Here is a 13,722-nt window from a genome sequence, read left to right on the forward strand (position 1 = left end):
ATGTAAATAGCTGGCAGCTCCTCAGCTATGGGATGCAGACAGGAAACTGTGGCTCTGAATTTTAATAGACATTGCTCTTGTTCTGTAATCCACACCCTGCTCATGGCTTTGCTCATTCTACTGGCTCTGAAATCTAGAGTCTGATTGAAGCTCGTCTTTAGATATTTGCATTTCATTGCCACAACTTAGAATTACCATATGATGATGCCTTTAATAATCAAACAGCTGCTTAGAACCATGTCTGCCCAGGATCATATGTATAGTGAAGTCTATAAAAGGCATCAAATAAGCTTGCTGACGAATACAAAATATGGTCAGAATCTGAATTCTGTTTCTGAGATGAATAATGTCGAAAACATTTTTGTAGGGTAATATTTTTTTTTGAGGGTAGGGTGGGGGCATTCGCGAAGAGGCCAAAGCTTCTTATTTCTTTTGTCCTTCCCATCTAAACCTTCAAGGATATTTTATGATAGTGTCTTTATTCAGGATCCTTTACCATTACATTTTGGCTACTGCACATTTTCTACCTAATAATTTTTCACTTTTACACTATCAATTTCTTATAAAGCGTTTCATTTTCACCTGCATGCCTGTGCCCGCCATGGAACACCAACCTGGCACAGATCACTGTATTCAGGTCTTAAAATAGAAGATTAAACTGATCTGTGTGTGTGTGTGTGTGTGTGTGTGTGTGTGTGTGTGTGTGTGTGTGTGTGTGTGTGTGTGTGTGTGTACAAGACAAAGACAGAGTATGATGTTCCATTGTATGTCAAAGTGCAGCACTGTATAATATTCACTACTATTCAGTTACACACAGCATCAAGCCTACCTCCAACATTTGAGCTGCAGTTGGGCGAGTCTCTGGGTTTTTATCCAAACATTTCCGCAGGAAGTCATTAAATGCCTGTGACCTTGAGTAAATAAAAGAGAAAAGAAGTAGTGAAGTGAAGAAACAGTTAAAACAAAAAAATAATTTTAAGTAACATTTCCAACCATTTTAGACCATCTTTGTACGCAGCTTTGTTGTGCAAAAAAAAAAAAAAAAAAAAGAAAAGAAAGAAAAAAAAAAAAAGGTCTCAGCAGGAACAATGAATCAGCGGCCCTTTCTAAATCTCCCTCTACCTGATAACTTCACTTTCACAGTAATAAATTCACTGCTACAGCGCATTTAATCTCATTAAAGAAAAGGTAGAAAAAAAATTACAGTTTGGCACTCATTTAAGTGCAGCCTCTGCTGGAAAATGGTTGGCATGTGGAAAAAGGGAAGGACAATTTGATGCATGACTGTCTAGAGCAGATTACAGTATACCAAGTGTGCAAAGTACTTGGAAGTGATTGAAATTAAATGACTTGTTGAAATCTAGACAGGGAAATAAAAGTCCCCGTTGACTCCACTTGCCATTTTCTATCGTGTAGCTTATGAATCATGGAGGTAGGTTTCAAACTCCCCACTTTCTGGTTAACAAATTCCTCTTCGCAGCCTGTACATATTATGCTAGACAGTTGCAGGCCAAATGTGCAACAGCTGAATTCAGATTCTCACCATTTCTTTGGCTGCTCCAGGCTAGGAGGCTCAGACTTTGCGATCTTTAATAGCACCCTCATGGGATTGAGCTCGTGGTGTGGGGGTTCAATCTGCGCAAGCTCGATCAGAGTGATTCCCAAAGACCAGATGTCGGCCTTGTAGTCATATGGTGCATCCTTCATTGTCTCACACATGACCACCTCTGGAGCCATCCTGAGACAGATAAATAAGGTTAAACATTAAAGATTGTGGCATGCAAACTCCTCCACAAACGCATCACATGGTTCAGCACATAAATACTCTGTTGACTAAAAACATGCAGCTCCCCATGGGTTAAAAAAATAAATAAATAAAAAAATAAATAAAATAACAAGTAAAGAATCTAAAATAACCATCAAGATGTAATTAAGTAATAACACATACATAAATGTAATATAAATAAGATACAAATTTTGACTAAGTGTAGTCAAAAAAGTAGCATTTTAGATTAAGTTTTTTTTCCCTGATCCGATCAGGACTGTACACAGTTATGATTTAATTGAGCTGGGATGGTGGGGATGAATGATAACCTGTTCTAGTAAATGTTTAACTGTCATATTGGTATAAAGGAAGGCTCAATGGAACAAGGTTCGCTGGGAATCATTTCTAATTTGGAGGAGCACTATTTGACAAGAATGAAGGATTGCAATGAATACTGACTGTATGCACAGTATCATTTTCTCTCAGGTATTAAGTGCTGTGAGCAGTCAAAAAGGGTTGACCCACTAATTTTAAAGTTCATAGATGATATCTTCACAAGTGCTATGTATATGAATTATATTAAAGTAAACATTTAATATAGTTGTTTTGCATAACAGTAATAGATTTACAGATAATGTTGCAAATCAGGGAGCAGGATTGTTATATGATAATATGGGATTTAGAAAAAGTAGAGTGTAATTTATATAGTCATTGAAGGCATTGAATGTAGCGTACTAAGCCAACCCCCCGCCCCCAGTGTTGCTGACTGAAACTGTAAACTTACCAGTATGGTGTTCCAATGAAAGAATCTCTTCTTTGCAACGTTTTGGTATTTTTTGCAGACACACCAAAGTCAGCTGCATGAAAAAAAGAAAAACGAAAAGAAAAGTCACGTGATGGAGGAAAGACGTTCACTAGCATTTCACAGAAGGAAGGAATGAAACCAATTCAAAAACTTCCGGCTTTTTTTTTTTTTTTTTCCACAACCACGCCCATGAGGTAGACAAATACTTTTTAGCTTGTAAAGCCATCCTGACTGTGTGATCTTTGGAGTTACAAATCCAGAAACAGTAAATTTATAGCAGTCCTATTTCCTTAAAAAAGTTGCCAGATTTCCAGATTACAGGGGTCTTGTTTTCACTTTAGTTTTTTCCTCCCGCCTGTCAGAAGGAATATCATGTGTACCATGCCGGGGTTAGAGAAGTGCTTGGCAGTAGCGCTTAGATTTTGCACACAAGGCAGCAGGGTCACATCTTCAATTACAAACTGGCATGTTCTATTATGGGTTCTTAAATGACTTTTGGTTTTGTAGACTACAATTCAAAATCTTTGGCTTCACTGTCAAATGCATCACTTGAAACAGTCTGAGCTTTTGCAGCAAGGATTTCTACATCTCAGAGACATTGAAATTAAGCAGTCCTTTTATTTTACATTGAATAAGAGTTAACACTATGTTTTTGGTAAAAACAACACAAAACAGATTAAATAGTTGTTCATTACCTACAACAGGGCTCTCATTATGTTCTACACTTCCAGGAACTAGTGCACAATAGCAGGTTTTAGCAGGAGTCCCAAAAGAACAGAAGTAATGTTAGTGGCAACCTCTATGCTTTTATCTTTTACCACTTCAATTATGCCCATTAGTCAGAGTTTATACTCATCAAATTCGAGGGTCTAAGTGTCAGATGCTGCTTGCTGCCTCTTGAAGCCAATTTCTGAGTTTTTCCTTTGTTCCCGCTGCCGCATGTCTACTACATTAGGGTCCAAGATTAACATCACTAATTCAGTATTCGACAAAATATGTAATATGCTCATCTTCCATTACAGTGCTGAACAATGTTTTCTTTGCATAACATTTTGATAGCAAAATGAAGTAGACCATTGACTTTAGAATTTATTATGACCCAAATAATTATTACATGAGATCACATTGACCTTTAAACGTCAAATTCTAATCAGTTGATCCCTGGGTCTAAGCCTATTTTAAAGACACGTCTCAAGGATTTCCTGATGAGAATAAAATTACAAAATTGTGATGGGAGACAGATGTAATCACTGACTCACAAGCCCTCACTGTTCACAGGTTATCATCATCATCAAAAACTGAATTGAAATCCACTGAGAACGACAAATGTGACGTTGTGTTTGAGAAAAATCTGTGTGAAGGTCATCACTGTAGCAAGTCACTTTAAATTCTGACCAGTACTGTAGGGAGTTGTAGCGATTCTTGTGAATTGACGGACAAACGATGGATACAACAACATGGCATAACCGGATTGGCAAATCGTATAGGCTAAAAATAATGTTTCCTTCATGACGATAGCAGGAAGGCATGATACCTCTGATCCAATATTCATTTGCTTTTGTTTTTATCGTTACCTGGATACAGCAACAGGAATTATGAGCAATTTTTTTTTGCCATCATCAACAATTCTTGGCACTGGTCACAACTGCTGTAAATAAGTTCGTAAAAATCATTAAAGACTTTTTTTAATCCAAAAAAGAACTGCATGAATGCTTCATGAAGATCAGACATTTTAGCTGACCTCAAAGATAGTTTAATTGCTGTCTTGTTTGAATTAACATGTATTTAGATAAGTTTGAAGACCGTAAATGAGTCCATGTCATGACATAATGGGTTTACAGAGGCAACTCCCAGTGATTATAGGCAACTGTGGTGGAGCTGGAGAAGAATGTAAGCAGGAAAGATTCTTGGCATGCAGCTTAATGAGCACACTTTTTGACAAAAATGTGTCATATGAATTTCTTTTTTTTTGGTCTTAGCTCAGTAAAAATGATCAGAGAGTCAATCAGAGTAAAGAAGGTAAAACATCACGCCACAAACAGTTATCTAAAGTTTCATATCTGAGGATCCTAAATGTTATGCAATCATTTAGACAATTCAGCACTTGCTTACCTGGCACTTAGACAAAGCACTGCACTAGAACACAACACTTCAATCTAAAACAAACTAGAGTGTGGATCCAACTTTTGTCGTCCAGCCATAAAATTTGAAGAATGTGAGGAACGCTTCAAAAAGCCAATAAATGAATAAAAATATGCAATGTTCTCAGATCACAGTTTTCCCACACAGTGCTTGCGATTCGCTGACAGCAGCAAAGGAGGAGTGCAGGACCTCTTACTGTGCATGTTATGTGTGGCATGCATTTATGTCAAAGAAACAATGAACCTAAAGATTAGCCAAGACCCCAGAAATAACCTTCAATAATCAATGTGAATGATACATTAATCTGGGAATTAGTCCCACAATAATTAATTTAGCAGTAAAATGCAACAGTTGAAATTCACAAATGTTTTTTAAGAGGTTAAAAAACCGCTCGAGTCAAATAAGAAAAGCAACCAATACTTTGTATTAGTCTGTACTATATTTTCTGCCTGAATATCAAATAAAATCTCAGTTTTCAAAACAGTACTGCAGTTTTCTGACTGTTCATACAAATGTGGTTGCAAAAACAAAACATCATTTTGTCCACCTTGATGCCTCTATAATAAAAAAAATGATCAATGCATTACACTCTGCTAGAAATGAAAAACCTGAACATCACAACATCTAAAACTAAACACTTACCCAGTTTGATGTCACCATCCAGCATTAGGAGGATGTTACCAGCCTTCAGGTCTCTGTGGATGATCTTCAATCCATGGAGGTAGTCTAGCGCCTCCAACATCTGGCGACAAACTACCTGAATCTGGGGCTCTGTCAGCCCCCGATCCAACTCTGATATGGGCAGGAGAGGAGGAGAGGTTAGAGCAACAGAGACGGAACACTGCATCCTTGTAATTCATACAATCATGGCAAAATAAAGAGTACAGAGCTACCGTGTGAGCTCCATGAGAAAAAAAAAAACAACACTAAACCCACCATAGCAGATCAGGTAGTATTACCCGATAAGTAATCCCAGATTAGAAAAACCTTCACACATCCAAGATAATCCTGCCCTGTAGACTTCGTTTCATCTCTGTCTGTGTTTGGTTAGCTGCAGATGGGGTGCAGGCAGTTACGAGGATGTGGATTACCCAGTGAAAACACCAGGGGGATTTCCCACACAGGAGGACTCCACTATGTCTGACTGTTTCAAGGCTTCAAGGTCAAATTAATAAAGCTGTAGTATGATGCTGTTTTTCAGGATTTTCTGCCTGATAAATTTGAGATTTTTAAATACATATACGGTCATGAAAGCTAAGAACTAATTTTGACTTAAAAAAAAAATTTAAAAAGACAAAAAAATAAAAAACACTCTCTGAGGTTTGGAAACCAACTGTTGTTGTAAAGGAAAAAGATTTTTAAATGAAAATACAGAGACAGAATGGCCTACCTAGCATGGCGGCATCCACAGCGCCTCCAGGGCAGAACTCAATCATGATCTGGGGGGGGGAAGAGAAACTGGTGTTAAACTTAACCCAGGAATTATAAGTAATAAAACTGAAAGCTGAAAAACAGTCAGTGAAAGTCTGTGTTTCATGAGTTTGAACTTAGCTGTTGATGAAGCTTTTAATGTGTCTGTGATAGCAGAGACATCAATATACTTTAAGATGAAGGATTTTCAGTGGGACATAAAAGCAGAAAATCTAAATTTATATCAGAAGTGTGTCCTTCCTGTTAAATTATGTCATCACTACCTGTAGAGGAAAAACTGCCAAACACACATCAGTTCAGCAGTAAAGTAAAAGAAAAGGCAGATGGAGGAGGTAAAAACTGAAGAGGTTTCCTAAATGGAGTCTTATTAGCCATGTCCTCAAACACACCTATTAGAAAACCATAGTAAGATTGAACTTCTTTCACAGCACATACTTCATTTATAATTATGTTTTGATTCCAAAATTGAACTCTTGGTACTACGAAGCATACCTGCTGTGTGATCTCATTTTATTTTTTACAATCATCAGTCTTTCTTGCTATGACAACACTGCCAAAGCATCAGCCAGGCGCTGGACAAGGCGTGGAGTTTCAGCCCAGACAAACCCGCACAATGAACGACAAATACCAAAAGGTGAAACCACACCATTGCACGTCTGACGGTATGAAACTATGCATACCTCTGTGTACACGCGGTCACGTGAAGGCGCACATACTTTGCAAAGAATCAGAATATGAGGGCTGCCATTCTTGGCATTGAACACCAGGTGGAACAATGCTCTTCTGTCACGCTGACAAACTTCATTAGTTTGGGCTCTGCCATGTGTCATCAGCGATCTTCCATTTTGCTTAGTCTGTTTAAAAGTTAGTCTCATATCAGATTTTTAGTTTTTTTAAATAAACAGCTGAAAGACTGTCTGGCCTGTGTATGACGCATGTTTCCAGCTTTTATATCTTTGAACTAGATCGAAGTTTTACCACGTGTTTAAGTTGTTTTACAGTAGCTAAAAACCTGTTTTAAGATTCCACTGTTTGATCAACAAAGAAGAAACAGAAATCTAACATAGGTCAGGTTTAGCATTTTATTCTTCAAGTAAGAAGATTATTAAGGAAAAAGAGTTTCGCACACACTTCAAAAATTAACATTTCCTGTTGATATGCATCCTTCCACCATTATGATCTGTAAAAGTTAAATAAGAACAGAATGTATTATTTTAAAATGTGTACCAACTGATGTGCAGTTTCTTCCCATCAATATTATCAGTATATATACACTCTGAAAATATTTTGTTTATTCTACATATTCTCAACACTACAGAGGGTGGTTAATCACACCTTTTATTACAAACCACATCCCTGTTCCTGCTCACCACTGCCCATTTTTTTCACTTCTGTTTAAAAACCACTCTCCAAGTTAAACGAACTGCACTTTAGTGGTAGCACAAAGCGCTGGCCAAACTAAACAGCTGTACATTACTCGGCTGTGACAGAGGCAACTGGTTTGTGTAGTCATCAGTGTGTCTGCAGCAAAGATTTGTTCTCGCTGCGTGAAAGAATCTTGGATGATGTGTGATGCTGTGGGTAAAGAATGCGCTCCAACTGGTCAAGCTGCATGATATTCATAACCACTGTGGGCTGAACACACACATACACTCAGTGTCCCTGTGTATTTGAGTCAGAGTGAGACTTTAAAAAAAAAAACAAAAAAAAAACAAAAACAATAACCCAGTGTACTTCATCCCCTGTTTAAAGATATATCTCACATTTTACTCTAAAGGGGTGATTTTTTATCTTCAAGTGTCTTAAAAAGCATTAGGACAATTTATGAGTGTCTTTTTCTTCCGAGTACAGCTGGACACAACTTGATAAAGTCTACAAACCCCTAAAAGCTTTAAAATAAATGGAGCAGGCTTAGCTGACACCGCAGTGTTCCTCCAGTTCGCCACTCTGTACCTTCACAGTGATTTCTTACCTCAATTTAACAGACGGCAAAGGAAAGTAAAAGGCTATTTGCCAGCAAAAAAAATGTTATACAATCGAGGATAACTAAACCTTCAAAAACGCAGGCAAGGTGGTGTAAAAAAAACAAAACAAAAAAAAAAACCCAAAAACCCTTAGAAAGTCTTCTTTCTTTGTCAAACTGTACAGCGCTTGACTAGAGTAATGCACTTACAATTTCTCACTGTATCTAGGACTAGGTACTGTTCAATGACCTATTTAAGATTATATATAATATTATGAATTCAATATAATCCAGGCCTACAGACTGTGGGTGATCTTGATTTCCTCAACTTAGCCATAAGCCTGTCTTAATGGGCAAAACTTGAAGAGTGTAGTGGCATTTAGGCTGCACCCGGTCCACACACACAAAAAAAAAAAAAAAAAAGACTTGACCCATTACCCACTTTAAGCCTACCTCATGAGTTTCTGACCACTGACACATTTGACAGCGCCAAGTTGCACATGCCTAAAGTAACACAGATTTTTGTAGTATTAGACCGTTTAGACATAGAGCACTCATTAGGGGGAAAAAAAAAGAAAAAAAGAAAATTTGCATAGCTAACTATGAGTAATACTAAGGGATAATGTACTTTTACATGCTAAATGATATGAAATATTCTCTTAGCTGTTTAAATCCTCTCTTCTCCTGCGTCTTTCTTTGCCTCTCCCTGTTTGTTCTTCTCGGTGCTGACATCAGCAATCCCATCTCCACGTTAAAGGCCCTGTTTTTCTCACGCTGTGGGCCAGACTGCCTTGCTAACCTCCAGACCAGATTGGAACAAACAGCCTCTCACTGTCTTCTCTCTTTGTGGTAGAAAGCAGAGCGGGTGGGTCGTCACTGGAATGCACTGACTTACACTGCCCAGTCCACCCAATTGGAGGTAACCAGGGCCTGACCACCAGTAACTACTGGGCTAATTGTTGTGCTTACAGCAATGAGGTGTAGAAACTTTTCCAGATTGTGCTCTTGTAAAGACTAATTACAGACAACCAGTTGTCACTTCAGTGACAATCTTTAACACAGATACTTTACATACATTTTAAAAACATTTCCAATACTTTTAAGACACTGAGTGTAATTATGTGTTAGACAGAGAAACACATTAGTTACTGGAGACAGCTCAGAATTCACATGACAAACAAGGCCTGTTACTCTGAAGCCACAAAACACAGGAAACATGTGGTCTGAAAGCAACGGGCAGAGAGGTATGTACATTTAACTTATCAAGCTAACCTAACAGTTGCACAGGGTCCAGCTTTGACTCATGGGCAATGTTCAACCCCCTCCACATTTTATTTAGGTCAACTACTAAATTCATTGTTGGTTTAATGCATGTATGCAATAAAGCATAATTACATTGTGTTTAGCAATTTTTAGTACATTAATTCTTTATTAAAACATGAGTTTGGCTTTGTTGCGTTACACCTCTGGTAAAGTTTTGACTGATCAGCAGTTCATTAAGTGTTAACTTGAATTTTAATAGCTTACGAGTTCTGTCATGCTTGATTTAAGGCTTACAATTCTAATGCTTAATAATTAACTGAAAACTAACAGAAGAGTCACAAACATGCCAAACTAAACATCTACATTTTGCACTTCTAGTAACCGCAATAATCTTTATCTTTAGCTTTAACACTGCCTTGTAATTCCTCAAATATTTAAAATCATGCCCCGACGTGAGGTCACCATTTGTCTTGGCCAGATAGAGTGGGAGATTACAGAGGGAGTTGAAAAGTTTACACTTGACCCAGTGTATGTGTGAGAAGAAGGAATGATTCAAGAGCAGGGGAAACATAGCTGAGATTAATCCTCATTCTTGTAGTATCATCAGGGTCATTTCTGATGCATTATGTCAGCCAGGGGTTCTTCTGTCATTCCTATTTAGGCAATAGACTCTTCTTATCACTATTTTTACAACAAATCTTGCATACGGAGGAGAAATATACTCAAGATAAAACTGTTGCAATAAAAACAGTTGTCACAGAGTGAAACGGAACATCCCACCAGCCGTTCAACATGCACAGTGAAAATATTTGTTTTGACCCTCTTCACTGACTGTTGAGGTTTGTGTGTCATGGCTTTTTTGGGTCCTGGTTATGAGTGGTTTTGAGAGGAAGACGACTGAAGTTCCTTTAGTGCATTATGCACCAATCTAATTTCAGCCTAAAATCATTGAAAAAGGTCGAATTTATTTAATTGCTTTGTTTTGTTTTTCTCCATCCAGATCATGTTAAAATGTGTAAAGATAGTGTGTCAGTGTTTGTGGTTAACCTCTTTGACAATGTTCAGCCAAAGAAAAATAAAACAAAGAGCCAGAGGGCAGCAAGTCTGTGGTTTGTCTGATTTGCTCATTCAGATTTCAGCATTACCTACCCAGAGTTTATTCTCATAATAGAAAGCATCAAGCAGCTTGACAATGTAGCGGTGGTCACATTTAGCCAAGATGTCAATCTCGACTATGTAATCTTCCAACTCTTCCTCAGATTTGGTCTCGATCACTTTGGCAGCAGCCAGAACTCCTGTCTCCTTGTTTCTGGCCTGTGAAAGGAAAACAGATCAATGTTAAATGAAACATGCATGAGTAATGGCAGACCTTTTTTTTTAACTCAGTTTCCTCCCGTTTTTGTGCTCAAAGACTTTCAAAGCAAAAGTAACCAACCCTGTGAATTTAAGTGTTTCAGGTCTCCAGAGAGACCAATTTTTATCATTTAGTTATACAGAAAACATCAACAGTGCGGGAGGTTATTGCCAACATTTAATTTTTCATGGCCCATATAACAGGGAAAAATAAATAAATACACAGTATGACCAATGTTAAGATTAAGGGCCACATTTACAGTTCAAAGGCCCCCTTTTTGTTTGAAAATCTACAGTTGGTGATTAACTAAAGAGGTGCAGTGTCATGGCGTAGTCAGAGGTATTTTTCCAGCTAGCCATAATTAATACAAAATGTGTTGGTAGATGATTCTGTACATTTTCCACAGTACTTAAAATCATACAAATGTGAATTTTGCAACGTGCAATTTACAGTAAAATGTGCTAGGGGCGCATCTCATTTTGAGCCTCATGTGACTGTGATAGTTTCCCGTAAGAGTGGTAATTTATTTGGAATGTCAGGCGGTGAAATTATCAAAATGAGCTCATAATTGACAAAGATGGATGGCTCAAAGCTCGGAGCTCGGTGCTAAAGCATTAGCTCCGTCCTTAAATGAGTCTCTCAATGAGTTCTCACTCTGAGTTTCTAGAGACAGAACAATGCCTGAGATTAGGCACACAGCACAGGAACATCTAATGATAAATGAGGTTTGGCTTGGACGGTCTCAGTCGTTGTGTCCTTGGGCAAGACACTTCACCCGTTGCCTACTGGTGGTGGTCAGAGGGCCCGGTGGCGCCAGTGTCCGGCAGCCTCGCCTCTGTCAGTGGGGCCCAGGGTGGCTGTGGCTACAATGTAGCTTGCTATCACCAGTGTGTGAATGTGTGTGTGAATGGGTGGATGACTGGATGTGTAAAGCGCTTTGGGGTCCTTAGGGACTAGAAAAGCGCTATACAAATACAGGCCATTTACCATTTTTATAACCCTCCTTTGGATAAATGCTGGACTCCACCTGAGTTGTCAGTTTTATGCAGAGATAAGATGAGATGCTCCACAGCGAATTCTAACAGTAGAGTTTCTTATATCAAAAACATATTGATTCTCCTTCTCCAGTTGCCTCTCTTTTATTTGAATTACATTTTCCAGAGAGAAACACATGTGTAAAACCTGAGCATACACTATATTATCTTACTCACTACCTTGTCAAGTCTGCTCATTTTTGGCAAAACTAATTTGCTCTGCTCTTGGTAGACTGCATTAATAATCTTTTTAAATGAACTAGCTGCATTTATAAATTAGTACGTAACTTTCCACTCCCATCAATGCACTGGGGAATCATGGTAACATGCCCTGCATAGTTTATCTGGCACCAAGAGTCTCAAGTCTTAGTTTGTTCAAAAGAGATAACTTTGATCACAATCTGTGCTGGACTTTATTGTCCATGCTGTAGCCAAACGGAAGAAGACACTCCAAGATCCACACGACAGCAATTAAAATGCTGACTAACATTTACAGGCAAAACTGGAAAGGAAGCTCCACACCCTCCCCTGAGCAACTGAAGAGTCAGAGGAACTGAAAAGAAGAAAATGCCACTTTAGCCAAACCCATCACACGCATAGACAAAGAATTCCTCATCGCTCTGAGTGGTAAAGAGAAGAAAATAAAGCAACAAAACATTCAAACGGTAGAGTGACTCAAACAGCATCAAACACATGACGCTCTCTCGTGTATGAGGCAGGCTTTTTTCAATGTGTTTCTACAGTCAGAAGTAAATATTCACTCCAATCATTGTTAGTGTTCAACTGGAGACAAATGAAGACTTAAAGTGAAGTCAACAACAAATAGCTAAAGGCGGGGTCATCTGCTACACCTCATTTAAACCTGCCCTAAAAAAATATCAATTCAATTTCTTTGCTGTAAAAATCTAATATCTAGGAAGTGATGGTTTCATCACGATCATGAATGTTGTCTGATTAATATGGTCAATGCATGTGCATATAATGAGCACAAGTGTTTGATTTTATGACTAAATAAGGAAAAAACAAAGAAAAAGAAACAACTGCCTATCCTGGTGAAATCTGGACCCTGTTGTGGTCTACATCCACCCAGTGGCCTGCAGAAACAGACTATATTAAGTCTGGTATCTGAATCCTTCATGGTTTACAGAGGCTGTGGGAAAACATCTGAACAAACACATGAGGTTCACAGCGACACATCCTCATCGCAGTACTCCTTGGACTATGCGCGTTTACCTAACAGAGCTCCGGAGAAGTTAAACTTTCACCAGCAGATTAACCTAAAGTGTGACTCAACAGGATGCGATCTCTTGCCATCAAACAATCAGTCTGTTAACAAGTCTCAACAGTAAACACAGACACCAAACTCTTGCAACTGCTTTGCTAACATTACAGCTCTCTGCAATAGCGCTGTATCAGCTTCAACAAAGTCACCATCTGGGGTCAGATTTCCAAAGAAATGCATGTTTTGACAAGCTAACAATTCCAACTACATGTCTGTGGAAAGCACATCTGACACACACAGTCAACACTGTGTGGGTAACCTTATTTTTAGTACAACAGATTTATTTTTTTTAAGTTCTTAACTTCCTTGTACAAAATGAAACTCTCCAGACACTTAAGAAATTCGAAACAAGATATTTTATTCTCATTTAGTACAATTCTTCCTTGTCAGACCTGCCTTCCTTGTTAAGTAAAAGGTAACTTGAATTCCAGAAGGTTTATTGGAGTTCTAGTTACTAGTAGAGTGTAAAGTAAAATGATTCAGAGAAAGGTTAAACTTACACACTCCTTAAGCATTTTTTTAATCCATCTAGTCCAACTATTACCCATGTTGGGATATTTAAAATTCCAATATTTCCTTTTTTCAGATATTTGCAACTTCCCTGTTGGTAACACAAATGGAATATGTGTTTGGAATATCCCAACACACAACAATATCGCAAACACGACAACAGGGTAGACAAG

The 13,722-nt window shown here is 38.2% G+C and overlaps 1 protein-coding gene across 1 annotated transcript in view; it reads right to left on the reverse strand.

Moving 5' to 3' along the window:
- Window positions 1-13,722, reverse strand: part of stk10 (serine/threonine kinase 10) — a 37,363-nt gene that overhangs the window by 15,176 nt on the left and 8,465 nt on the right. The window contains exons 2-7 of the mRNA XM_026183152.1: window positions 10,519-10,683; window positions 6,103-6,151; window positions 5,355-5,504; window positions 2,550-2,622; window positions 1,544-1,738; window positions 830-911 (exon numbers count right to left, since the gene is read on the reverse strand). Coding sequence (XP_026038937.1) covers window positions 830-911; window positions 1,544-1,738; window positions 2,550-2,622; window positions 5,355-5,504; window positions 6,103-6,151; window positions 10,519-10,683 — 714 coding nt within the window. The remainder of the gene's footprint in view (window positions 1-829; window positions 912-1,543; window positions 1,739-2,549; window positions 2,623-5,354; window positions 5,505-6,102; window positions 6,152-10,518; window positions 10,684-13,722) is intronic.

The sequence above is a fragment of the Astatotilapia calliptera genome, chromosome 10 (assembly GCF_900246225.1).
Source record: "Astatotilapia calliptera chromosome 10, fAstCal1.2, whole genome shotgun sequence".
Taxonomy (NCBI): domain Eukaryota; kingdom Metazoa; phylum Chordata; class Actinopteri; order Cichliformes; family Cichlidae; genus Astatotilapia; species Astatotilapia calliptera.